This window comes from Anomalospiza imberbis, chromosome 1 (assembly GCF_031753505.1).
Source record: "Anomalospiza imberbis isolate Cuckoo-Finch-1a 21T00152 chromosome 1, ASM3175350v1, whole genome shotgun sequence".
In the NCBI taxonomy this organism is placed as follows: Eukaryota; Metazoa; Chordata; class Aves; order Passeriformes; family Viduidae; genus Anomalospiza; species Anomalospiza imberbis.
The window spans coordinates 31,687,655-31,712,778 of record NC_089681.1 but is presented as its reverse complement, the minus strand read 5'-3'; the positions used below and the strand labels follow the sequence as shown (position 1 = coordinate 31,712,778).

General features: G+C 39.6%; 1 protein-coding gene and 1 long non-coding RNA gene across 2 annotated transcripts; both read left to right on the top strand.

Moving 5' to 3' along the window:
* Nucleotides 1-827: 827 nt before the first annotated feature.
* On the top strand, nucleotides 828-23,822 carry PI15 (peptidase inhibitor 15). Its single transcript, XM_068186678.1, has 6 exons — nucleotides 828-1,038; nucleotides 1,583-1,924; nucleotides 17,251-17,369; nucleotides 17,596-17,728; nucleotides 17,894-18,009; nucleotides 21,761-23,822. Exons 2-6 carry the CDS (start codon nucleotides 1,652-1,654, stop codon nucleotides 21,894-21,896), a joined length of 777 nt encoding a protein of 258 aa, XP_068042779.1. The 5' UTR covers nucleotides 828-1,038; nucleotides 1,583-1,651; the 3' UTR covers nucleotides 21,897-23,822.
* Nucleotides 2,403-3,225, top strand: LOC137477302 (uncharacterized). Its single transcript, XR_011000938.1, has 2 exons — nucleotides 2,403-2,589; nucleotides 2,960-3,225. It is a non-coding gene; the product is annotated as an uncharacterized lncRNA (long non-coding RNA).
* Nucleotides 23,823-25,124: the final 1,302 nt, after the last annotated feature.

Below are 25,124 nucleotides of genomic sequence, written 5' to 3'. Positions count from 1 at the left end.
GACCCAGGTCGCCCAGCCCTGGTGGGGGGTCAGCCTGACACTGAGTAGCTCCCATACGCTGCCCCCAGTACACAATTGCTGGCTGCTGCTGCTTCTCTGCTCGCTTTCGTCATGGCCTCAGTGTTATGCCCTTAGCTCTGCTGTGCGAGTGGCTGGACCATTCTGTGCTTAAAGAATTCCAGCTATAGGCTAGCTAATGGGAAACAGATGTCTCCCTGGCAGTGGCGGGAGCTTTCGGTCCTGCCGCTCCCGTAGCTTCCCACTGGCAGACGTTCAGGTAACTGCTTTGGGACAGCCACGACCGCCGGAGCTCTGCCGGTGCCTCGGAGGGCAGAGGGCGAGGGAGGAGGAGAAGGGGGCGAGCGGAGGGCGACCAGCCCTCGGGCAGCTGCCGTGCCGGCGATGGATGGAGCGGGGCCGCTCGCCCGGGCTGCCGCTCGCCCGCTGCCCGGCGGGGACACCGCGCTGCTGGGACGGGTCGGGCCGGCCCGGGCCGGGGGCACGGCGGTGCACGGGTTCCGCTTCCTGTGACCGGGACAACAAACAGGTTTGCAAACTCTGCGCTCCACGCTGCGTGGAGCTGCGTGAAACAGCGCTTCCCCAGCCAGCATGATGCTCGGGAAATGAGGAAAAAAACAGCCACGGAGGGGAAAAAAAAGAGGTAGGAAATGCCGAGTAGAGAGTCTCGCACGCTGCCTCTTTGTGCTGCATCAGCCGGGGGTGTGACTGAGTCCCGCAGCACCCACCCTCCGGGGTGCCACCCAATGGCCGCCCTGTGCTCCGCACAGCCCCTCCCGCCCGCCTCGGCTGAGCGGGACCCGCCGGGACGCTGCCCGGACTGGCTCGCACAGGCTGTAACATATAAAGGCTGTCAGCAGCTCCTCTGGCCAGAAGCTTCACAGCCAGCACAGTTTTGTTCTTTGGGGGGTTGTAATAAGAGACACTTCTTCACAAAGGTTCATATCATCACTTAGGAGAGTGCTGTATATACTGGGAGAACAATAGACTCTGTTCTTTTTTTCTTGGTATAATCCAGAGGTAAGCCATTCAGTTCCATAAGTTTGCTTTGCATGCAGTTTTATCAATGCTCATCACACTTGGTGAACTTAAGATTTGAATGCTGTTTCTAAGATGTCCTACTTTCATGCTGTATGTGTTTTCTTTTGCCTACTGGTTTATCTCTGCCACATTGTGTCAAAACAGTCCATGCCGATGGGCTAAGCATAGCCTAGGATGTATTTTTAATTTCAGGGGAAAACATGATGTGAGGTTTCTTGCAGTCTCCCTGTTTAAGATCTATAGTGTGGTTTATGGACTGATAGGGTGTGATAGCACTGTCACTATTTCAGGAATACTACTAGCTCTGACCATGTACTTCATAATGATACTTCATTTGGTGTGTTGTAGTAAGACCATCATCACTTAATACAGTTATTTAAAATTGTTCAGCAACACGTGTTCTGCCTGGTTTGTTTTTATGATTGAGCTGACAGAATGATTTTTCTGGTCACAGCCTGCTTGTTCATTTTGTCTTGCTACACAGACGTACAGAATCACATCTTTGGTATCTTCTCTTCTACAGATTTGCTTTCTGCTGCCCTGACTTAAAGCAGAGTACCTCTGTGGCCTATCTGTCTCCTTTGGCCCCAAAATGACAGTAATTGCTGCAATCAGTTGTTCTCTTTTATTTTCCGTTCTCTGTGAAACAAGTGCATTAGTGTTACCCAACTCCACTGATCTATTCCTGTCAGACAATAATTTCACTGACATCAAGACGGCTTTGGCAGCTCATCTGGACTCTGCAAAAATTCCCAAAGCCAGGCGGAAGCGTTACATTTCTCAGAATGACATGATTGCCATTCTTGATTATCATAATCAAGTTAGAGGCAAAGTCTTCCCACCTGCTTCCAACATGGAATATATGGTAAGTGACCTGTTTATTTCAGAGTAAAACAAACTATAAATCAGTGATCTGATTTTCTTAAACAAATTGTAATGGTTTAGTTAACTAAATATTTTTTTAATCTATTATTGCTTACTAAAATGTTCTGTCCTTACGTTTTTCAAGCTGCATTAACTTCAGCAAGCAAAAGCTGAATACTGAACTCTGAACCTCTTACTTGCCCTGTTCAATTTTCATTTCCATGTGTAGTCCTAATGAAATAAGTGAAGTGGTGAGTTAACTGCTTGTTGAGCTGAGGAATGGTATGTGATGACATGCAAACCAAAGTGTTTAAAGTGCTGATCATTAGCCCCATAGTTTTTGTGGAGTACACTGAAAGTCATTGCCCTGATGTGGGCAAAAAGACACCCAATGAACATTTCTAATTTATTTCACACATATTGAATGGAAGCAATATGGTAAGACTGTTTGCAAAGCAATTCATCTGATGCACTGTCTCCTGTTCGTGCGTTTTTCTTACTGCATGTTGTTTGTGTACACCTAATACCTTTATCTTTCCATCAAATGCAATGCTGATTTTAAATGTTTCTCTAATATGTAGGATTTCAATGTGCTCAAAAAAAGTATGTGGCAGGCACATTTTCTCCTTATTGGAAAATACTTATGGGAAAAATCTGTTCCTGCAGGTATGGTAGAAGTTACACATTCACTGTGATCTCATACAGCTTTAGCAGTACTGGCTAAAGTAGTGTTTGCTACTTCGTGTTCCAGCTTTGCACACATGCATAATGTGGGCCTCTAACATTAAACATAGGTTGTCCAACAATTTTTTTTTTACGTTGTAATTAGGGTATTCACACTATTTTGAAAGTACAGACAAGTTGTGTCAGCACCATAATAAATGCTTAAAGACTCAGTTTTTCATATGACAGCAGACAATTAATAGGTTTGAGAAACAGGATGCCATCAGTTGACATAAAAAGGGGATATCAGTAATAACAGTTCCTCCTTTGTAGCAGCTAATGACTAACCAATGTGGACATGTTTCTATCACAGATGTTACCTAAATCTGGATTTCATCATATAATCTGTTCAGCACATCCCAGCAGCACCTCAGAATGCCTAGTGCTCTCAGAATATTGCAGGATGAAGACCATAGGCTGAATTTGAAGTCTGGTTAAGTGGAAAGGTCAGAGACAGAAAAGCCAGAGCGGTCAGAAGTCAAGCTCAGTCATCATTTTCATTGGTGTGCTCTCCACTGATGTTTCCTTTGATTCTGTATAAATAAACTTTGTTGTAATGTCTGAGGGAATGGCAGCCTACCATATCCTTCCTTGGCTTGTATGTATTAGAAATGTGTTCCTGCAGTTTGCTTAAGTGAAGCCAGCACCCTGTCCTATTCCCAAGGGTTTTGTAAGTGCAGTGTTCTTAGCCTGTTCAGTAAAGAACCCTTGTAAATAGCAAGCTTCCTGGATTAAACCTATTTTATTGAACTTATATACGTAAACTGCCAAGATTGTATCTATATTGGTGGGTACTCTGCTGCAGCTTTGCTGCAGCATAGATACAAAATCAGGATTGGAGTAATGCTCTTTACAGCTAGCACGTTTTTCTTTTCCTTGCCTTTCTTACCATTGCTTTTGCCAGTAGCAGCCAGCCATAGGATGTACCTGTGTTCCTGGCAGCATCAGCCCCAACAGTAGTCTCAAGTGCAAGGACTGAAGGCTTTCTTTTACATTTGGTTTTCCAGTCTGAAAGTACTTTGTGACTACATGCTGCAGAATTCAGATCAGCACCTCAAGCTATGTAGGTAATGATCCAGAGGGCAACTTGAGCTTGAATCCCCAAGTGGCAGCCTCTACCACCAATTCTCTTTTAAAATTGTGTAAGTCTGTGTGTGTCCCATGTAACTACAGAGCAAAAAATGCTCAGTGAGCAACATCACACATGGTGTGCTCTGCCATCTGCATTGTGGTCGTGGCACTGTCTCTGGAACTTCTTACCTCTCTGACTACAGAAGGATTTTGGTAGGGAGGCCTTGAAGATGACGTGGTGCTGTAAGCCGTACTGAGACTGGAAACACCATTATCAGTAACTGAGTTGGCTTTGTCCATTGTTTGGTCTCTGAATAATTTCAGTGTGTGGCGCAGCATCTGTTGTATCTTACAGGGACATGAGGTTGCTGCTGCTGTATAAAAAAGATGTTATGTTTCTCAGTACCTATTTTCATAAATAAGACAACAAACGCATTGTCATTACTAGCAGACAATGTGCATTTGTGCTTGAAAGGACCTTACAGAGTGTGTGTTCCTTTCCTGAATACTATGGAAAAGTTCTGGGGTAGTGAAGAAAATGGCCTATCCCATTTTCCCTAACAATGACTAAAACGGATGTCACATGTTGGAGAGCTGGAATTGCTTACAGATGCAGTAGATTGTGGAAATCTTTTTAAGTGTGTGGAAACAGAGAAAAACTAAGCAGTTTTGAAGTGCTAGAATTTTGTTCTTTCATCTTATCTATGTTCACTGTCATACTAAATTGTGTTTTGTTGTTTTTTCCTAATTCTTTTAGGAGCTGTTCTTCCCATTAATTACTATATCACATTCTCACTTCTGTACAGTTACATTTGCTTTTATTTTTACCTCCCTGGTGGGAATAAAACCCCTTCAGGGTTTGGTTGCATGGTTTGGTTCTTGTGATTCCAGTTCTCCACACCCAACCTTTTTCTGGGCTTTTCCACTTGACACATTCTGTTCCTCTCCCTGATCCGGTCTGCTTCTCACATGTTCAGTGCAGTTTCAGATACTTCACACTCCTTGGGCGTTATTCTCTCTATCCTTTCCGTCTAGAAGGTTTATGTACTCTAGGACTTTGGATGAGAGACTTGGTAACTGCACATGGGTTAGGCAGGGGAAATTCAGATAAGCAGAGCTGGGAAGTGTTCTAGTTCTCTTTGGGAGCGGTGGGTCTGAGTGCTGCCCCAGCCTGTTGTTGCATGCAGCCCCCTGTGAAAGCAGAAAGCTGGGGAGTCAGACATGGTGGGAGACATTCTATCAGTCCCCAGTGAAAGAAACTGGTGTTTCTTGTGCCAGTTACACTTTGGTAAGTCTTCCTGTTGGGACATTGGCACCCAGTGTGTTAGATTTTAAAGTAGTCCTCCTTTTGGTTCTGGTTTCTGCAGTTGCTGATGCCTTCAACTGGAAGTTTTTCTGCAGGTACAAATCCAGTCAGTGTATATGTGAAGGAAAATGGAAGAAACCAAGAACTTCCAGGCCTATATTGCAGAATTAGTGAGTCTTTTTTTAAATTTGGACTTTTATCTTCCTCATCCTAAGAAAGTCTTTGCTTGTGCTTTAAAAGCTGAGGGCATACCTGTAGAGAGAAAGATGACACCATACTTTTGGCCTGACCAAGGGTGAAAATCGTCTATTGGTCTTTGTATATTTTTTGTGGAGAAAGCAGAAAGATTCCATAAAATTCATGATTCAGAAAAAGTGGGGTGTAGAGTTGCCAGCAGCTGTCCAGTCTGAAAATTATGTACATCTGTAGATCCAGTGGAAGCACGTGAATAAAGAAATCCCTTTTTCTGAATGCTAATTCTGTACTCTAGAGACCTGTGTTGCCTTTCTGGAGCATCTCAGCTACTTGGTAGGCCAGTAAATATTTGCAAGATGTTGCCAACTGAAATTTGAGTCTTATAAAATGTCTTTTAGTGTGCATTGGTACTATCTTTAGGCTTCTAAAACATTCTTTCATGAAATATCTGTTCCTATGAGGATCAGAAGTTATTTTTTACCTTTTCTACAGTCAACCCCACTCGAGGCCAGTTTCTTCAAAGTCTATATGTTCTTTCTTGTATCCCACATCACTGTGTTTGTGCGAAAGCTGGTCAAGCAGGTGCTTGTGTACAGACATGCTCTTTAAAGCTTTGCATGCTGAAGCAGTAACTTATATAAGTGGGCCTTGATGAGCACTGAACACAATCCTCCATGGCATTTCCATGCAAAATGGGAAAATCTGTTTTAGCTAAGAGTTCTTTCTCTAAGGTTATCTGAGTAACTTGTTGAAGAGCCATAGCAAAAGACAAGTCATGAGTAGTTTCACTGCTGGCCCTGCAAGGATGAGTCCTGAGCCTGGTATGGATCAACATAATTATTAGTGGACTGGCAGTAGCATGTTTGAAGTATAGTAAAGAGGGCAGGTTTGCGTACTCAAAAACATGTTTGCAGAATGCTGGCTGAAGATTTTAAGTGCAAAAAGTGCTCTAGATAAACTCGAGCCTGCTGATGTACCAAAGATGTTCAGACAGTTTCAATTCTTTTTTGTTCAGTAACTGCACTTTTATGTTTGGCAAAGTCTGCCCCTGGTTGAATTTTGTCACTTTGACTCACTTTGTAGAACTCAAAGTAGTAAAAGATTTCCGGACTAGCCTGAAATGAGTTAGTTTAGCTACCGAGGAGTTATTTTGTGTTTCTCATGAGCTGATGGCACAGGAACTGGAAGAGAATGGAAAATTTCAGCATATTAATTTCTAGTAAATGCACATAAAAGACCATAATAGACTAAACAAAGGAAAGGACCTATTGTTATAGAAGAAAAGTAGTTGTGTTCAAAAAGAAGCCCCTGTAGTCCTGTGAAGGAGTCCACATATGTCATGCTGGAAATATGTGTGCTCTGTGTGGCCCAGGAATGACTCTCTTTGCCAAGGTGATGCATTTGGATACTTCCTGTCCCAGAAAATTTGCAGGTAACTTCCAAAGTCAGGTCAGAGAAGCAAGGTATAACACAGTTAGTGCTCACAAATGCAAATAACTTCCTTATTGTTTCACTTCTAAGTTTGAAAGTCTTGATAAAATTCTTTTACTGTCAAGGTGATCTTAAAAATATTCTGTGAATATGCAGTAAGTGATGGGTAAGACAAAGTCAGAAAAACCCCAGCAAACCTACTTCAAGTTTTCCAAAGTTCTGCTTAATACCAAAAGCCTTTTGTATAGACATGGAAAGAGTGAGTTAGGTTTTCTCTCCCATTCAATAGCATTTCTGATAAATAAACTTCTGATAAATAAACAGGTAAAGCTGTTTACCATAGTTCTTTTTTTACTGTTCTCATTGTGGTTTCTTACAGACCATTCTAAATCTTTAAGGACATTTTGTTCTTGAGTAATTTGCCCTGGCTTATTTACATGCTCCCACTGAAATCGTACATGTCTGTGAGTAAGGATTGCAGGGCTAGTTCCTTCAAGATTTATGTCTAATGAGCTGGATAGAGTCTCTTAATTCATGTACTTTGTCCCTGGCCTGTTGCAGGACTTCCTTCTGCATTACATACATATGGTTTTCATCTTGTCTACTCTTGAACACATATAGTGATGCGGTCTCAGTCACATCTCTTGGCAAATATTTTACCTTAGGAATAGAAATTATTTCCAAATGTCTAACCTAAATATTTCCCTCTAAAGCTCAGATAATTAATCTTTATATGCATTTTTAAACTGCCAATAGAATTTCTATCCTTTTTCATTTCAAAAAATTACCTTTTACATATTTACTGACAGTTTTCTTGGCATTAAGATGCATATTATCTTTCTTCAATTTGCATGTGCATGTTATTACAATATTTCTGCATATTGGATCAAATTACAGTTGCACTCCATTTACAGTTCCTTAGTTAAATTAGAGAACAAGACCCTTAGATGTCAAAGAAGATTAGGCCCATCATTTTAATTGTGCATGTCTAACTGCCATAATGCAATGAAGAATTTACTGTAGAAGTTACTGGCAGCATACTTTTTCCATTCAGTAGCCCTGTTCCCTTAAATCCTGTATACATGGTAAAGTTTGAAATAAAGTAACCAGATCATGAGTCAGGGTACAAAGTTGATATGCTTTTCATAGTGCCAGAGCGCAAAATAAATGCAAATATGGTCCACCTCAGTCTTCTGGCAGATGAGAGCTCAAGATACTTGGAGGTTCTCCAGTGTGGGCCTCCTGTCCTAGTCTGCCATGGCTTTTAGCTTGCTCTATGCTGGGAATTCACGAGTGAGGTAAAAACAAATGAGAAGGGGTAAAATGGTGGAATATGTTCACTGGTTCCAGTTTCTGCCTCCTACCACTTGATCTTCTGTTTAGCCAATTAAGTATGTCTCTTCTGCCTGGTACCATAACCCAGCACCAGGAATGTCTGAAGGTCATGGGCAAATGAATTCTGGAATAGTGATCCTCTCAGAAAATTGAAATAATATGGAGGGAACTGATGTGGCTCACATGGTTACAGTTAATGGTGTCTGTCTGCATCACAGCCTGGAAAGGAAGCAGTTGTTTCACAACAGCAGCAACTCAGCCTTTTTCTGCAGTGGAGGCACAGCATGGCAACTGACAGAGAGAAAGCAGGAGTAAATGGAGCTTACTTTCTGCTGATTTTGGCATAATAGACTTACCTAGCTCTTTTTTGCCTCACAGGTGAGTTTAGCCACTTACATATTTCCTAGTACACCAGTGTCAATAATGCAGCACTGAACTACTTGGCTATCATTGACATGTAGGGTGTTGCCCATTTTTCCTGCAGTTTCATTGACAGAAAGCTAGAAAAGCCTGTTGAGTCTCAGTAATTGGTGTTCATCTAGGGTCAAATCCAAGTGAGTTACTGATAAGAAGTACAAAAGCCATCTGTTGTGTTCAGAGTGAATGATAGAAGACCTGTTACGGAGTTGAATGGAAAAGACCAAACCTGGGATGCAACAAAGACCCTTCCTGGAAGGCACTCCTTGAATAATCTGAAGAACTTCCCCAAAAATGCTGTTATTGATAAATTTTGTGGAAAAAACATGACTGTGTTAAACTTGATTTGGTACTACAGCTCTGTTCCAATGTTTTATGCATAACAATTTTAAAACATCCATCTTGATGGTGTTTTAGAAAAGAATATTTACATTATTTAAATTTAGTATTAACAGAAAGCCTTCTAGGAGTTTAAACAAACAAGAAACAACTTAGTAAAGTCTCAGATAGAAAAGCAGCCTGCCCAGAGGCCTCAGAATTAGACATTCCTTTATTATTAAATGTGGCACCTCTTGAACTTCTTGGCTAAAAACAGAGACAGGGCATTTTTCACAAGAATCTTGATCCAAGGTACACAGTACTTTGTTTCATACATGAATGGAGATGATAGTAACCTTAAACCTTCTCAACATTTTTGTCCTCTTTCTCTACCTGAAAAGATAAATAGTCTATCACAGGTCTGTGAAAATGTGTATCCTGGAGGCAGCAAAAATGGAAGCCCCAGGATAGCCCCTTGCTTGCTTTTTGTGCACCGATTCCTGTCTTCAGCTCAGGCTCCTCCATGTATAAATGCATCTGCAGGTGCCCTGGGATGGGGTTTGAGGTCTATTTAAATGAAACTGAGAATTAACTAGTTTTGCACAGCTATGTGTCAGTGATATCTGTTAATCAGTATCAAGAGAAAGACTCTTACCTTGAGCTTTCTTTTTCTGAGAATAAAGAACTATTGTTCTTATTCTTTATTCTGCAGAAAGAGAAAGCTTCTATGTGTTTTCTTTTGTGTCATGCTGTCATGTCTTTCAGCTAGAGCTACTTAGAAAATGTATTTTCTTTGAAAACTTTTAAAGAAATTATGAATATTTTTTATTTTGATGGAAAGCTTCAGTGGTTAATAACAAAGAAAAGCAAAATGTAGATTTTTTTTCTGTATATAAGAGAATGAAATGCCACAAAAAAAATTTCATTCACATTTTGTGTTTCTAAGAAAATACAATTTGTTCTGATCATATTTAAAAGGATGGAGGTCAGACACGTGCCTTTTCAGACTTCTAACCAATTGTGGCATGGAGCTAGAGTTTGGTCCTTTTTGTTACCACTTCTAAGATAAGCTGTTGCCAATTAAAATATGCCTTGCAGTAGGTTAGAAAAGCACTGAATATTTTAAGATATATAGCTGTCATATTTGACTTTTCCAAAAGCTAAACAAATAATAGCATATCAGAGAAGCTTATTGTTATTAAATCTGACAGCATACCAATTTTCTTTATTTCTTGTTGTCTCAAAGCCTGATGTCAAACATGAAAGGAAGTGCAGACAACCTTTAGAAGAAAGAAAATTGACTACTAACAGTGGTAAAGCTTCAAATGATAGCACTTTGCTTGCACCGCATAGACACCCAGGAATATAAACTTCTTTGTAAAACACAGACTTGAATTTTCATAAGAAAAGTATTTCTGGCAGTGAGGTTTCTTGGGAATATGTCTGGTGATGCCTGGATTAAGCCAGACCTTCAAATACTGAGCTCTTCAGAAGTGTGACTCAGATATTTGGAGGTTTGGATATATGAGAGTAAATTTACTATAAAGCATTGCACAGCTTTACTTTGAGTTGCAGTGGATTGTTGGACAAGCAGCTTGATGTATTAACCTTCTGTTTATTTTCAGAAGAATGACATACAGAGCTGTGATTCCCATCAAGATATTTTTCTCTAGAGGGTAGACTGGAAATTTTCTGTGTAAACTTTCTAATTATTACCTAATGTATGTGAGAAAGTACCTGCTTGTGTGGTAGGCACCAATTACAATATACATATAAAAATTTCTAACAGGTGGCTGTTGAGATAAAACAAAAACATATATAGAGAGAGAGAGTCTAAAGTCCAAATGATCTCAGAGCCTAAATAAATATATAAAGTTTGCCACATCTCTCTGTAAGAGCTCCAATGAGCTCATATGTTTTCATCACACAGTATGTATTGAAAAAAGTGGGAGCAAAAAGACTAGGCTCTGTCAGTCATTCTGCTGTAAAAGTATACAGGCAGAAGGGCTGTTGGGTTGTTTTATTAAGCTTTCTGCCAGATTTGGGGTAGTGGACGTGGTGGGAGGTCCTGCAGAAAGTTTCTAAACTTGAAAATGCTACAGGTCTGACTATATGAAAGAGAAGGGGAACGAAGGACTCCTGTGTGCCCTGCGCACTGCTGTGGGATGTGAGACAGCCGCTGCACGCGCAAGTGGTGTGAGCAGTGCAAGGCTGAGTGACCTGTGAGAACAGGACCTGTGTGTTCCAGGGTAGCAGCCTACATCTGCTAATCCACTCTAGGACTTGCACGAGCAGCTGTAGAATGCAGCTGCACAGATGGACTGGACATGTTGGATTTCATCCCTTGGCTTCACAGTGTTTTTATCACAGGAAGAAATTGCTTGAGTCAAGGTTTTCTCCTTTCTTGCTTGCTGCCATTCTGGAAGTAAGAGCCTTTGATCTTCAACTAGGCAAACAAAAAGAAGCAGGGGGCTACTGGAGAGTAAAATAATGTTTGAGGTGGAAAGGCTAATTTTTTAACTGATCATTGCTAAAAAGAAGGTCTCATCTTTCTGAGATGCCTAAGAATCACTATAGATCTGTTTGTGTGAAATACCAATCTGAATATCACTAATATGAATCCACAGTAAACATATATAAACGAAAAATAAGGTTCCAAGACTGGAAAAAAAATGCCACTTTTTATTGCTTCAAAATGTAGCAGTGTTGCCATGCACTCTCTTCAAATTGCATATCCCAGTATTTCATTTGCTGTCTCTTCATGTAATTGCACTTATGTAAAGAAGCTGTTGCAGAAGGGAGTGGTCAGAACAGTGAACTTCACCTGTTTGCTCTGGATTTGTGTTCTCATCTCTACCCAGTATTTGTCACTTCAGCTGTACAGTTGATGGCAGCCAGCTGAGGGTCTGGTCACACCGCAGCTGTCCTGACACTATGGGCAGCAGCCCTGACCAAGGGAGTTCCTAGGAAGGTAGTGAGTGACCAGGGTGTGTATGTTTTGCTTTTAAGTTTTACCATTGGGAAATATACATAGTATTATCTTAGTTGATATGTCATTTAAAAAAAAACCCCACAACAAACAGACCAACCACAAACAGTGAGGTACTGAGGTCTGCTGCTGGTATTTAACATCCAGAGTAATGCTCTGCCGAGGTTGTCTCGTGCTCTTTTGCAAGTAAGAAGAGCTTACCTGTTGCTGGCAATAAAAATGAGCTGGGAAAGATTATAGATCATGATGGCAAAAGAAGAATGAAAACACAGGTTTGGATTGCTTGAGTGTTTCACAATGATCATTAGCACAGTCCTTAGGCTACCAGATAAAAACATATCTTTATGGATTCCACAATTAGCTCACATCTTCTCTCTCACAGTCTGTCTGCTGGCACTGTCAGGAAAGGAGCACTTCCACTTATCACAATTTTTTTCTTTTTTTTTTTTTTTTTTGGTGGCAATGAGGGCTGTAAATTTAAGTGCATCTATAAACATCCAGTTTACCTACAGATATCCACACAGAAGGAGAAAATGAATACAGTGTATGGCTGTGTATTCTGTTCCCTTTGCATTTAGATCACAAATCCTTGCTGTTGCCATTAATAGTAATTTCGGAGCACTGGCAGAGATGAGGAGAGGTCATTGTCATTTGAGTGATTAGGTTTGTCTCCTAAGACATTTGTTGAGCAGTGTCAAGAAGAAACTTCTCCATTTAAATGATTAAAGACTGCAATTCTACCTGCAATGAAAATGAGCAGAAACATGTTTCTAAGTTCAAGTTATAGTTCAAAATTGTTATGTACACAATTCCTCAAATTAAAACAGAGGTATCAAAGTAGGAAGGGAATAGCCAATTATTTTTCAACAAATGTCATGGACAGATCATTGTAATATTGTAGGTCTTTTCTTTTTCATCATCAGAATGTTTATTCAGCTTCACCATTGTTTTAATACCTAAGAGCATAGTTGTGACCAGGACCTCCTATTCCAACCAAGCACAAAAAGATAACTTCATCCTTTTTACATGGAAATTATCTAAAAACAACTGAAAGACAGCTATATAAACAGCTATAAAAAGGAAATGTATAAGGGAACTGTGATCCACAATATTAAAAGGCTATCCTTGGTGCAGGAAGCCCACTTATTGTGCTTCAAGAAATTTCATTCAACATGAAAGATGCTTTGTTTTACACTCTATTGCTTATTACACATTTTGGGGATTAAATATTTTACTATTTGTTTACAGAGGGAAAAAAAACAAAATCTAGGGTGAAATTCTGGCTCACTGGCAAAATTCCTGCTGACTTTATTAAAGCTAAGATTTTACTGCTAACTCTCAGCAAGCACATGCTGTGTGAGTGCTGAGAGCACCCCAGAGCTGCCTCATGAAGTGGTTTCAGGTGTTGAAACTCCCCGTGTAGAAACACTGTCTCCTGTTCCTTGTGTTCAGACCTCTTGGCAATTTTCAAGTGAGATGTAGTTTGGAAGTGCTGTTTTGCAGGGAGCAGTACAGAGAGCACAGTCAGAGAGCTTTCTAGGAAAATAATCTTTGGCTCAAGAAAGAAAAATAAATTGGCCAAAGGATGTTCATTTCAAGTCGTCAGTGGAAGTGTGGTGACAGGCTTTAACTCTATTGTGGCTCAGTTAGACCCAGTTGAGAAGTGGGAAGGTTTCCGTGCTGGACCAAAGCAGTGATCTGGAGTTTGGGAGGCATCGTTATACTGGATAGAAGGTGACTTCTTCCTCAACTACTTGCAACCTAGTAAATGAAGATTAGCTGTCCCCAGGGAGTGGATGATCATAGTTTGGCACTGGGAGTTTGCATGATCAGCATTTCAGGATGAGTCACCTTCTTAGATCTTAGAACCCACGGAGTATGGAAATCTTTCTCCTTTTTCTCTTTTACAATTTTGTGTTTATGCCAGGGAGCTTTATCAGATGTGTTTAATAGGAGCACTGGATTGCCCATATTTCAGTTTGTAATTTTGTTTATTACTCTGTTCCTTTTAAATTCTTTGCTAATTAGCTTGAGCTTTTTAATTTCTGTCCTTGTAGAGAAACTGTCCCTCTCATTTTCAAGATATTTCAGTTTCTCTTTTTAGGATATATTTGCATTTCTTTTTGGTATGCTATTTATTTATGTACATGTAATGAAACCACATGGCTTCCAAATCCAAATGTCTTTGCTCTGTTCTCTTACATGCCCAAAACAGGGGACTTAACTGTGATAAAAATTAGTACAACTGTGGACTCAGGATCAGACATTTTTTTGAAAGGGTGAACTAATGTCACAGTCTCTTATAATATTTTGGGTCATTATGCGATAATATTTTTCACATTCAGCCTATATTAGTTGTTTGCCTTTTTATAGGATCATAGAATGGTTTGGATTGGACAGGATCTTAAAGATCATCCAGTTCCAACCCTCCTGCCATGGGCAGGGACACCTTCCATTAGACCAGTTTTCTCACAGCTCCATCTAGCCTGGCCATGAATACTTCCAGGGATGGGGCATACACAGCTTCTCTGGACAACCTGTTTCAGTGCCTCACCACGTCCCATTAAAGAATTTCTTCCTAATATCTAATCTAAACCTAGCTTCCTTCAACTTTAAGCCCTCTTGTCCTGTCTCTTGATTCCAGTGCGGAAAGTCTCTTTCCAGCTATTTTGTAGGCTCACTTCAGGTGCTGAAAGACTCTATAAGGTCTCCTTTATGTATTCCCCTCTTCTGGTGATCATCTAGAGCTAGTCCTAGAAGGACTGAGACCACCTTTTCATCTGAAAAAATGAAGCAAAAGGAAAAAAAAACAGAGGTGAGGCAATCAACTTCTCCCATGAAATACAAGTGATTTACATAGCAGTAGGGGACTCTATAGAGGCTTTTCACCAGTCTGCTAATGAAAAAATGGAGGAAATTTAAAGAAGCTGCATATGGTCCCCTCCCATTTACTCCTTAGTCAGTAATTTTCCTTCTCTTTGTTCCCATTTTTTTTTATGTTTGCCTAAAATTTGATCTGTCCAGAGAGGGATCAAGAGTAAATAGATAATGGAAAGCAGAGTGTACTATACTTGACAAACTCAAAACATTTTAACTGAGTTAGAAACAACACCTCAAAACTTTACCAGTCCAATGCTTCAGATGATTCCTGATAACCAGAAATGAAGCTGAGGAGAAGCAAAAGTGAACTAGAAATGCCCTTGCTGTCCAAGGCAGGGACTGTGCCTTGTTTAGAGAGTGTTAATAGTGAAAACCTAGTCCATTCTTCACATTTCTTTGAAACACCTAACATGCTATTTTGTGAGGCTGTTCAGTACACAAAAATGTGCTGGGTGGAAGTCAGGATGTTGGCACTCTTTGTGCGAATACAGTGCACATTTAGATTACTGTGGGAGTGCAGACAGGTCACTTGGGAGCAAGCACGCAAACCTCATGTTCAGCCTCCTGGCAGGAGCATTCGTGCCAGAAGTGTGATTAATCCCAGCACAGGAGGGTGTTTATGGGGTGTCACAGTCCTGGCAGAGCAGCCCCTTATGGATGCACACCAGGCAGCTGTGTTTGGACCCACGCGCTGGATCTGCGAGCTCCTCTGCTCCCCTGGGCCTGGGCAGGCTCCAAACACTGGCTGTGGCCCCAGCCTCTCAGGCACACTCCCCAGCCACTCTTTTATGTTTGTACCTACTCTTTAAGCCTCCTTTTTGGGGCCGCTGCTGTACCACAGGGATTATAAAGGGGTTTTTTTATACGCTGGTCACATGCAGCTAGTAAACTTAATGGCAGAGATACAAAGCAGAAGAAATGTCTATGCACAGTTTTCTTTGCCTTGGGCCCTAGAGCATATCCTGGCTTTTGGATTTTTTATCTCTAGCTCCTCCAAGAAACTCCCATAATTTTTCAGAGCTGAAAAGTGTTCCCTGACTTGATGAGTATTCCTTTGTAGCATGCTTCTTCTTAAGTCTTCTGTCTTTTGTCCTTGTACTAGCAAGTTGCTTTGACTTTGTCCTGGAAAATTTTATGAATGGGTGTAAAATTAGCCTTCTCTTCTTTAAGCACCACCCATTTTACCATCCCTAAGGTGATTCCACTTGAATGGAAAATGATTTATGTTAAGGAGTCTTACTAGTCTCTGTTGCGCTTCTTCACCTTTAATCAAGGAGGTACCTTATCCACTCCATATTTGCTAAAGCTTGGTTCAATGGTCTAGCAATTTCATAACATTTACTAAATTTTGTCCTTCTCACTAAGAGAAATTTCACAATGTACTAGAGTCAGGTCATGAATTATTGTCCTAGTCAGTGATCAGTCTTTGCACTCTTCAGGTTTGTGAAATTAAAATTGAATTTGGTGTTAGAAATCATTATTAGCTCATAGTACTGAAAATATTTGGGATGTGGGCCACTTCATCCTTTGATAAGTTAATTTCTGACTTTGCCTCTTATTTCATGCCTCAGAGAGCATACTCTATTTCGTAACCACTCAAGATATATGAGTTTGTGTTTGTGTTTAAAAAGCACTGATGGTCTGCATAAACGATTTTACCACATTCTGTTCTGCCTTTCTACTTGCAATTCACTACAACTATTCTGTACCTAAACACTCCAAGAAGGGTATTCCAAATATATATGTAATTCCAGAATCTACAACCTACTTGGGTATCCCTTAAACACTAAGATATACTAGGATTTGTGTTCACTTATAATGTATCAGTGAGATATTCTTTATCAGGAGTTCCAGTGGTGCAGTAGGTTCTGTTGCCAATATCTCCGTTATTTCTGAGACAAACCTGTTTTGCTGTGGAGAAAAGAGCAGAGTTACAAATCAAGCATGTAATTGAGCAGGCAAAGCATATAAAGGAGACAGTGTTTAAGTTCACTTGTCATGTACCAAACATTGGAGAGCTTAAGAAGTCAAATTGTCTGTTCTTACAGAGCTGTTATCTTTTTAATATCAGTCAGTGAGCAATGCCAATTTCTGTGCAGAATAAAGAAGTGAAATCCATACTGTACCTGGAAACGATCCATAGTCTTTGCCTTTGTGGAATCCCTTTCTTGACCTTGTGACCTCAAATATGAAGAGCTGCCACACACATTGTCTCTGGCTATAGATACTCCTGAGGTCCTGTTTCAAATGTGTTGAGGTTTTGTGGGGCATTTAATACCTATGCTGAATTATTCTTCCCTGTGTTCCTCTCCTTCACTTTCTGAGCCCAAGCCAACATTTCACTCCTTTCCACACATGGATCTCATCAACACAGAAGGGAAAATGGTAGGAGAATACCTGTTTGGTGAAGGACTTATCCAGAAAAAAAGGGAGAGATCAGAATACTTGGCTTCCTCCAGTGACAGGGGCAGGAATTCTTTCCAGCAATAGGGCAAATCCCACTGGATTCTGTACAGGCTGCTCCACATTCTCATCTTAGTTCCAGAACTGATGTATCACAATAGTGTATTTGTGAGTTAAAGTACTTGCTTTTTTTGTTCTAGCACTATAATCATTATCCGCTTTTTTCTGTTCTACTGCTAAGGATACTTTATTTTGTCAGGTTTGGGATGAAACTCTTGCCAAATCTGCTGAGGCCTGGGCTGCTACATGCATTTGGGACCATGGTCCTTCCTATCTTCTGAGATTTTTAGGTCAGAACCTGTCTGTAAGAACTGGAAGGTAAGAGGATACCCTACAAAACAATTAGTTTGTCAGCCTTTGAACAGCCCTTGAGATCCAGATCTTGGACAGCTGCAAGTGTCATCCAGTATTCTATGTCTGTATCTATAGAATATATCTATATCTGTCAGTGTTTGTTTGGCTTGAGAATATTATTGCTTAAAACTGTGACCCTGGTGATATGAGGAGAAATCTAAAACTACTTTTTTCTTTCATTTCTTTCCAGGTACCGATCTATTCTCCAGCTGGTAAAGCCATGGTATGATGAGGTGAAGGATTATGCTTTCCCTTATCCTCAAGATTGCAACCCTAGGTGTCCGATGCGATGTTATGGACCCATGTGCACCCATTACACACAGGTTATATAAATTTCCTCTATTCAAAATCTCATGTCCAAAGCTGAACTTGCCTATGATGTATATATACGCCTCTCTCTCAAATAAATGTATGTGTATATCTATAAATATATGTATATGTATATTCCTTTTCAATTTGGACTTCACCAATAATAAATATTTATTCAGATGGTTTGGGCCACTTCCAATCGTATAGGCTGCGCAATCCACACATGCCACAATATGAACGTCTGGGGATCTGTTTGGCGGCGAGCTGTTTACTTGGTATGCAACTATGCCCCAAAGTGAGTTGCTCTCTTTTATTTTTGTTTATTTTTATACTTTGTGCATGTTTTGGTCCTCTCATAGGATTGCTTACTCCTTTTTCTGCAGCATGACCTCTCTTGGTGCTTTTTCTGTGGACTGCTCCTTTATTCAAGCTTTCCATCTGAACATACAGAAATGTATGACTTTGGTATACAAGGAAGAAAAGGAATCAACTTGATGTGTATGGAACAAAGCAAAAAACTGGTTTTCTGTTATTATTATTATTATTATTATTATTATTATTATTATTGTTGTTGTTGTTGTTATTTTCTTCCTTCTTTCTGCTGACTTCACTTTACTTTGAATTCCTTATTTCTTCACTCTTATAGATAGGCATGGTGGACTAGACTTCCCCAGGTAAGCAATCCCCCCATAGATCAGGCTCTTGATTTAGTGATGGGTGGGCCTGTGCAAATCTTACAAAATTCAGTAAGGCCAAACATACCTGGATTGAGTTAATCCAAGCACAGGTACTGGCTGGGTAGAGAATGAATTGATAACAGCTCTGAGGAGAAGGACTTGTGGGTGTTTGTAGATGAAAAGCTTAATATGACTTATCAGGGCATGCTTGCAGCCCAGAAAGCCAGCTGTATCCTGGGCATCAAAAGTGATGCATCCAGCAGGCGATTCTCCTTCTCTACTTGGCTCTCCACCTGGAGACCTGCATCCAGTTCTGGGGTCCTTAGCACAAGAAAGAAGTGGACCTGTTAGAGCACGTCCAGAGGAGAGCCACCAGGTTGATCAGTGCTAGAATACCTCATTTATGAGGGCAGGCTGAGTGAGTTGGGGCTGTTCGGCCTAGAAAGGAGAAGGCTCCAGACAGACCTTGTATCAACCTACCAGTCCCTAAAGGGGTCTTACAAGACAGCTGGAGAGGGACTTTTCACAAGGACATGTAGTGATAGAACAAGAGGGAATGGCCTTAGCTTAAGATGTGTAGGTTTCGATTAGACATTGGGAAGAAATCCTTTACTGTGAGGGTGGTGAGGCACTGGAACAATTTACCCAGAGAAGTTGTGGATTCCCCATCCCTGGAGGTATTCAAGACCAGACAGGATGGGGTTCTGAGTAGCCTGGTCTAGTGAGAGGTTCCCTGCCTGTGGCAATGGGGTTGGAACTAGTTTGTTCTTAAGGTTCCTTCCAACCCAAACCATTCTGTGATTCATTCTTTGATACATGTTGCCCACAGGATACCTTTGCTTATGACCATGCTACATAATCTGTAGCATTGCTTCCGTATAAAGTCCATCAGCCTAAGCTGCATGTGTGCAAATCTATCTCATCTTGCCTTCCATATTAGGGTCTGTTAAAATACAGCTCACAGACACCCATGGGTGGCCGTATATCCCATAACTTGCAGAGGTGTGTGTTAGGTTAAAATGCAGAAATTAATTTTCTGCCAGCATTTCCTAGACATCATCCCAAGCTTGCCTTTGGGTGCAGAATGAGTCAGTAAAGTGTGGCTCTGGGAGAGTTTCAATTTGCGGTCTGGTTTGCACCACTGTTGCAAAAGCCACACAGACAGTGTAAGTGGCTGCTTGCTCTGACTGTGCATTAGGCAAAGACATAGTTCTGTATAGGACCCTGAGTATAATTAACTGAGCATGTTTTCCATAAACTTTTGGTGGCACAGGTCCATTTGTGGCAAAGAATATGCAAGAATATGTCATTACTGTAGCTGTTACATGAGTAAAAAGAATTTTTAAAGGTTTTGCAATAGAAAAAGAGATAGGGTTTAGTAAGAAAATTTAGTTGGGGAAAAAAACACCTTTGGAAATCAAGGAGATTTCTCTGTCCTTTTGTCTTTAATATTTACTGGAAAAGGATGGTAGGAAATGAATGTCAGGGAGCAAAGATTAGGTGGCAAAGACTCTATCTGATTTACAGCTCCACAACACGGACAAGATGAAATCAAAGATTCTAAGATAATTTTTAATGTATCCTAATTTGAAAAAAAAATTATAAACTTTCTGGAATACTTATCTCATTTTCATATATAGGAATAAAATGGATTTATACATTAGGCATTTTTGGAAACTAATTTAGTGTTTGTGTATCAGTTAGCAATGAATTAATGACATTTTTTATTTTCTGAATCTAAAATTTCCACAGTTTCTTGAACAGCAAACTAAAGCTTGATGTTGCAAGCTCTTTCTCTGTGTGAGATATTGAGTGGACCTTTCAGTCACAGGAAGTGGAATCATGATTTCTACATCTACTTCTTGCAGGGTCATAAAAATTATATTGCATGGTCTTCCCTAGATTAAGTTTGTATTTCTAGATTTAACTGAGTTAAGGACATTGGGCTTAGAGTCCTTGGGCACACACGCAGAAGTCTCTTTGCCACTCAGTAAAGTCTGTGTCCTTCTGAGAAACCAGCACATCAGAAACTCCTCTAAAGAGGAAAGGAGTGAATATCACAGCCCCAATCTGAGTTATTAAGATTGGAATTTGGCAAAGATTTAGGATTTAGAACTCCAGTAATTTTCACTGATGGCATGCTGTAACACAGAAAAATATTTATGTTTCTGAAATGAGTGAAAACCCCCTAAAGTTAAGGAGGACAATTACAGTTTAGAAAGGCCCCAGATTAGCTAGTGGTCTCACACAAATCCGCCATGTGTTGCATAGAAAATGAAGCAGAAAGCAGTTTTCAGCAAACTCTGAATTTCCGTATCTGTTATCAGACTAAATATATTTCCTGAGCACTTAGTCTGCTGTACTCATTTGGAAGAGAAGTAGGAATGAGCAGATTATTTGAGATTCCTACTTTCTTCCAAGGCACAACCCAGACCAGGGCTTTTGAGCCAGTGTTACTGGCTGGGAGGTGGGAGTGACAAAATGTTTCATAAATAATTGCATTACTCACTGCTATTCCACGTCACATGCAAACTAAAGGAAAGTTCTCTGCTCTGTGAGACATAACATTTAAATAAAAATCTAATTTTAACTTTCTGCCTACATCATGAGTGTTACATGATTCTCTAAAAGTCTGTGGTTTATATAAACCCCTAAAAGTTTGGATGTGTTTTTCAGATGTTCCTAGATGTTTCAGAGTTGCCTCTTTTCATATGATCACTCTCCAGACTTTGTACCCCTTTCCCCCTAGGGTCTATTGCACACCTCTATTCACCAAACAGGAGCCCTCCTTCTCTCATTTGCATCTGTGAGACCTCTGGAAATGCCCCAGTCCAGTTCCTTTTAATAGTTTCTTATCTTTTTCTCTAACATGAATTCAGCCTTAGAGCTTCACAATGTGAACCTAGGCTGATGCAACCTAAGAGTAAGGTTTCACTCGGTTTGTTTATCCATCTTCCAAGCACTAACTTTTAAGATAACTGCCAGAGAAAAACGTGCTCAAGGAAAACCTTGCACCACTGTTTATTTTGCTATTTTTCATAAATATATAGATCTCCAGTAAAAAATACTCTGTCATGGGATCAGGGAACCAAAAATCACTTGGTTGTAGCAAAAGCTAGAAAGCTGGGACTTCACCACTGAGACTAAAGGATGTGGAATGGATATTACTGGCCTGGATTCACATGGTCATTTTCCTGCTCTTTCTTGGGAACTGCTAGGTCAATGTTTATCAGTAAACTGCAGAAGTAAACTAACAGAGCATTTATGGGATATCAGTGGAGACATTAATCACTCAAAGCAAGTATGGTTAATGGGTTTTTTTCTTCCACTCTGAAATTATTAATCATTATTTTCATTTTTTATTTTCAGGGGGAATTGGATTGGAGAAGCACCATATAAAGTTGGAGTCCCATGTTCAGCTTGTCCTCCAAGCTATGGAGGTTCTTGTATCGACAATCTTTGTTTCCCAGGAGTAACATCAAACTACTTATATTGGTTTAAATAAGTTAAAGTTAACATTATTTTAAAGAAAACCCACAGATGAGTAACAAGAACCTTGTGTATTAAATTTTGCACATATTATATATAGAGAGATATTGTAATAATACTCGGATATTTTCTTTTTGTATGCTTTTCTATAATTAGCTTTCAAATTACAGTATAATTTGGTTTTAACACTTTGGGATTTAAGATTCACATTATCCCTTTTAGATTAACATTTTGTTAAAAGAAAGCAACCCATTTTAATCTTAGTAAGTATAGTTTCCTGAACATTAGATTATATTAAAAGCACATCAGAAGATAGAATGTTACTTCCTTTTAAAAACAGTAGCTCTAGAAAGAGAAGGGTCATTGGTTAATACTGTGCTTTAAAAATGGAGTGTGACATGCAAACAAATTGTCCTCAGACGCCCAATAGTTCCTCCTGTTTACACCTGTGCTTCCACCTGCAATATCAGTGGGACACTGAGCAGAGGAAAACATATGTGCAAGAGAAACTGCAGGATATTACCTACCTCATGCACAGCATCAATTCAGTTATGGTGTTTCAAGAGTTCAGCACATGGCTGCTGCTATCACATGTCTGTGTGCAGACGAGAATATTGAAGAGGATGAGGAACCACACAGATAAGATGCAGTGGCTGTTAACCCACGTGCATAAAGTCTTATCTAGATAGAAGGCTACATCACTGTAAAAATACTGGTATAACAGCACATCTTGACTCTACCTTCCTGTATTTCTGAACACAGTCATAGTTCTATAATGGTGCTTAGCAGGAGTATATTTATTCTTTTACAGGAAGAAATATATTGCTACAAAGCAATATCCATCAATACATGACATCCACAGTGTTTTTTACGCTATAGGTTTACCAGTATATATGTTGTCCCTCTGACTGAAATTCAGTTGAGAATCGGGAGAGGTCAGACTAAAAACAGGTAGGAAGATTTGTAAATAAAACACTTTAGGGATCTTTAAAAATTATATAGATTTGTTGCAAAAAATCCAAATTTCTAAAGCAATTGCCAGTGTCCATTAAAAATATATTGCACTTTTTCCTAAAAATATCTGTGTGCATTATTAAAATCCAAATCTGCCAAAACCTGGATGCCTTATAGGTGCCTAATAGAGACATTAAAACCAAAATATTATACAGGTACTTTCCTTGAAAAACCGATTATTAAAATTAAGAGATCAAATGTCTGCCACTGTTACTAGGTCATTGAAATAGCCTTGGATTTTGGTTTTATGTTACAGGGCAGAATTTACTCCACTTTAAATATAAGTGTTTAGTCTGCTTACACTGCTACATTTAGACCTCTGAAATTTATGAACTTTGAAAAGCAATACTGAGTAGAGCAAGTGGAACAACAGAGGATAATTTCACTAGAGCTACATATGTATGTATCTTTAAGTGACTAATTCAGTCTTTTTAGGGTATTTGAGATAGTCTGTCACCAGATTATGAAGTAAGATGCTTGTGGTATAAAAAGAAAGACGAGAATTTGAATTCTTCACATTAGTTATTCTTTTTCTCCCGCAAGATATCTGGAACAGGCTGTATAGTGTATGAAATGTAGCAGCCCCTCTCTATCTGTCTGCACTCTGATGCCTCAGAGAACGTCAGCAGCTGATCTATGGCTCTTCAGATATTTCTGGTTAGTGACACTTCTGTATCTGACAGGACAAGAACTAGACAGGCATATTGCCTTTAGATGTGTCCATGTTGTGAAAGGATAACTCTGTAATATTCTACTAACTTTTATCCTCACAGGTACAATATAAACATTTTTCCTTTTGTTTTCAAAGGAGTTTGGACTTGAACAGTACTCAATCAGTCAAATTCTTTGGCAGAGTAAAAGCCAGTCCTGTTTTGGGAGTGAAAGACAACCTCTTTGCATTATCTGTGTACACACTGAAGTAAATGAGTGAGACAAAACTATTTGGTGGGTGACTAGCCCCTCAGCCAGCACAATTTTTTACAAAGATGCAGGTGAAAAATGCATTTTTGTTCTGCGTAAGCAATCTTCTATAGAGGTAAAGACAGAACAGTTAAAGCAGTTCATCTAGCCATTTTCAGTATTTTTATTTTTGAAATACATATAGGAAGCAGAGCATAAGAAAAAGTTCAGGTTAAGTCATGAAGCCTACAACAGTAGGTCTAACAATAAATGATTATGCACTTTGAAACTTGCAACTTGTATGTTGTATGGTACACTTTCCAAACAGGACTAGACATTGTAAATTAATTTATAATTCTGTAATTCAGCTGAAATTATTATCACGGGTATATATGTTATCGTATCGTATATATGTTATCGTTACTTTTTAAGTTGCTACTAATACCTTGATTTTGTGGAATATTTTGTTTTCTGTGAATATAGAAAACTTTACTTTTAAAAAATAGGTATGCAGGTTTTTTCACAACATCCCATAATGGTGCTAGGGATTAACTATTGTAATCACACTGTAATTGACAGCAGCAAAATATGATCTGGAAATAAGCTATTTCATATGAGCAGCTCCTGATAAAACCAGCCACAAGCACTCAAGCATTAGCTGAATATTTTTTCATTTAACAGAGAGGATTATAGATCATCAGATATTTGATTGCCAGATGAAATTTCTGCTTTAAAGTGGAAGGTCGTTCTGTATTGCCTATTTGAATTACCCCAGTTTCTATTATCTTTTTGTTCTTGGGCCAGGTAATGACAATGCCAGTAAAGCTCTATTTTGATTGCCAGTGCCAGTGCTTCCTGACTGACTACCTGACACCAAGTGCTGCTACAAAAAAAAGCACTGAAATACGCAGAAGACTTCAGATGTCTTTGGCAGCTTTAATACATGCTGAGCTTGATGAGTTCAAGGCCATGCTGAGGCAAACCATCTCCAGCTGCTATTCTGATGGCCTTGAAGTACTAATTTCTTCTCAGCAGAGGGGTGTGCCTTTAAAGACAGAGAAATTAGCTCAGACTTCTGTTCTAAATATAAAATTGTAAAAGTATGCACAAGCTAAAATAAGGCAAAAATTATTTTTTGTCAAAATACTATGAGAGGAATAAGACTAAAAATAATATAACAAAAATGATATAATTATTGAGTGCAGCTGTTTATAATAATATCTGCTTGTGACTTTTTGCCTCATTTAAACATTTAAGGTGATGGGTAGCCATTGATACCTTTTGGTGCTAACCTCTGTGTTCTGGTGCTGAAGTTACAGATTATTTTTTG

Excerpts from the sequence above, each read along its gene's own strand:
- PI15 (XM_068186678.1), top strand. The coding sequence starts at position 1,652 with ATGACAGTAATTGCTGCAATCAGTTGTTCTCTTTTATTTTCCGTTCTC. Across the intron at positions 1,925-17,250 it reads CTTCCAACATGGAATATATG|GTTTGGGATGAAACTCTTGC; the intron begins GTAAGTGACCTG and ends TTATTTTGTCAG. Across the intron at positions 18,010-21,760 it reads GTATGCAACTATGCCCCAAA|GGGGAATTGGATTGGAGAAG; the intron begins GTGAGTTGCTCT and ends TTTTATTTTCAG.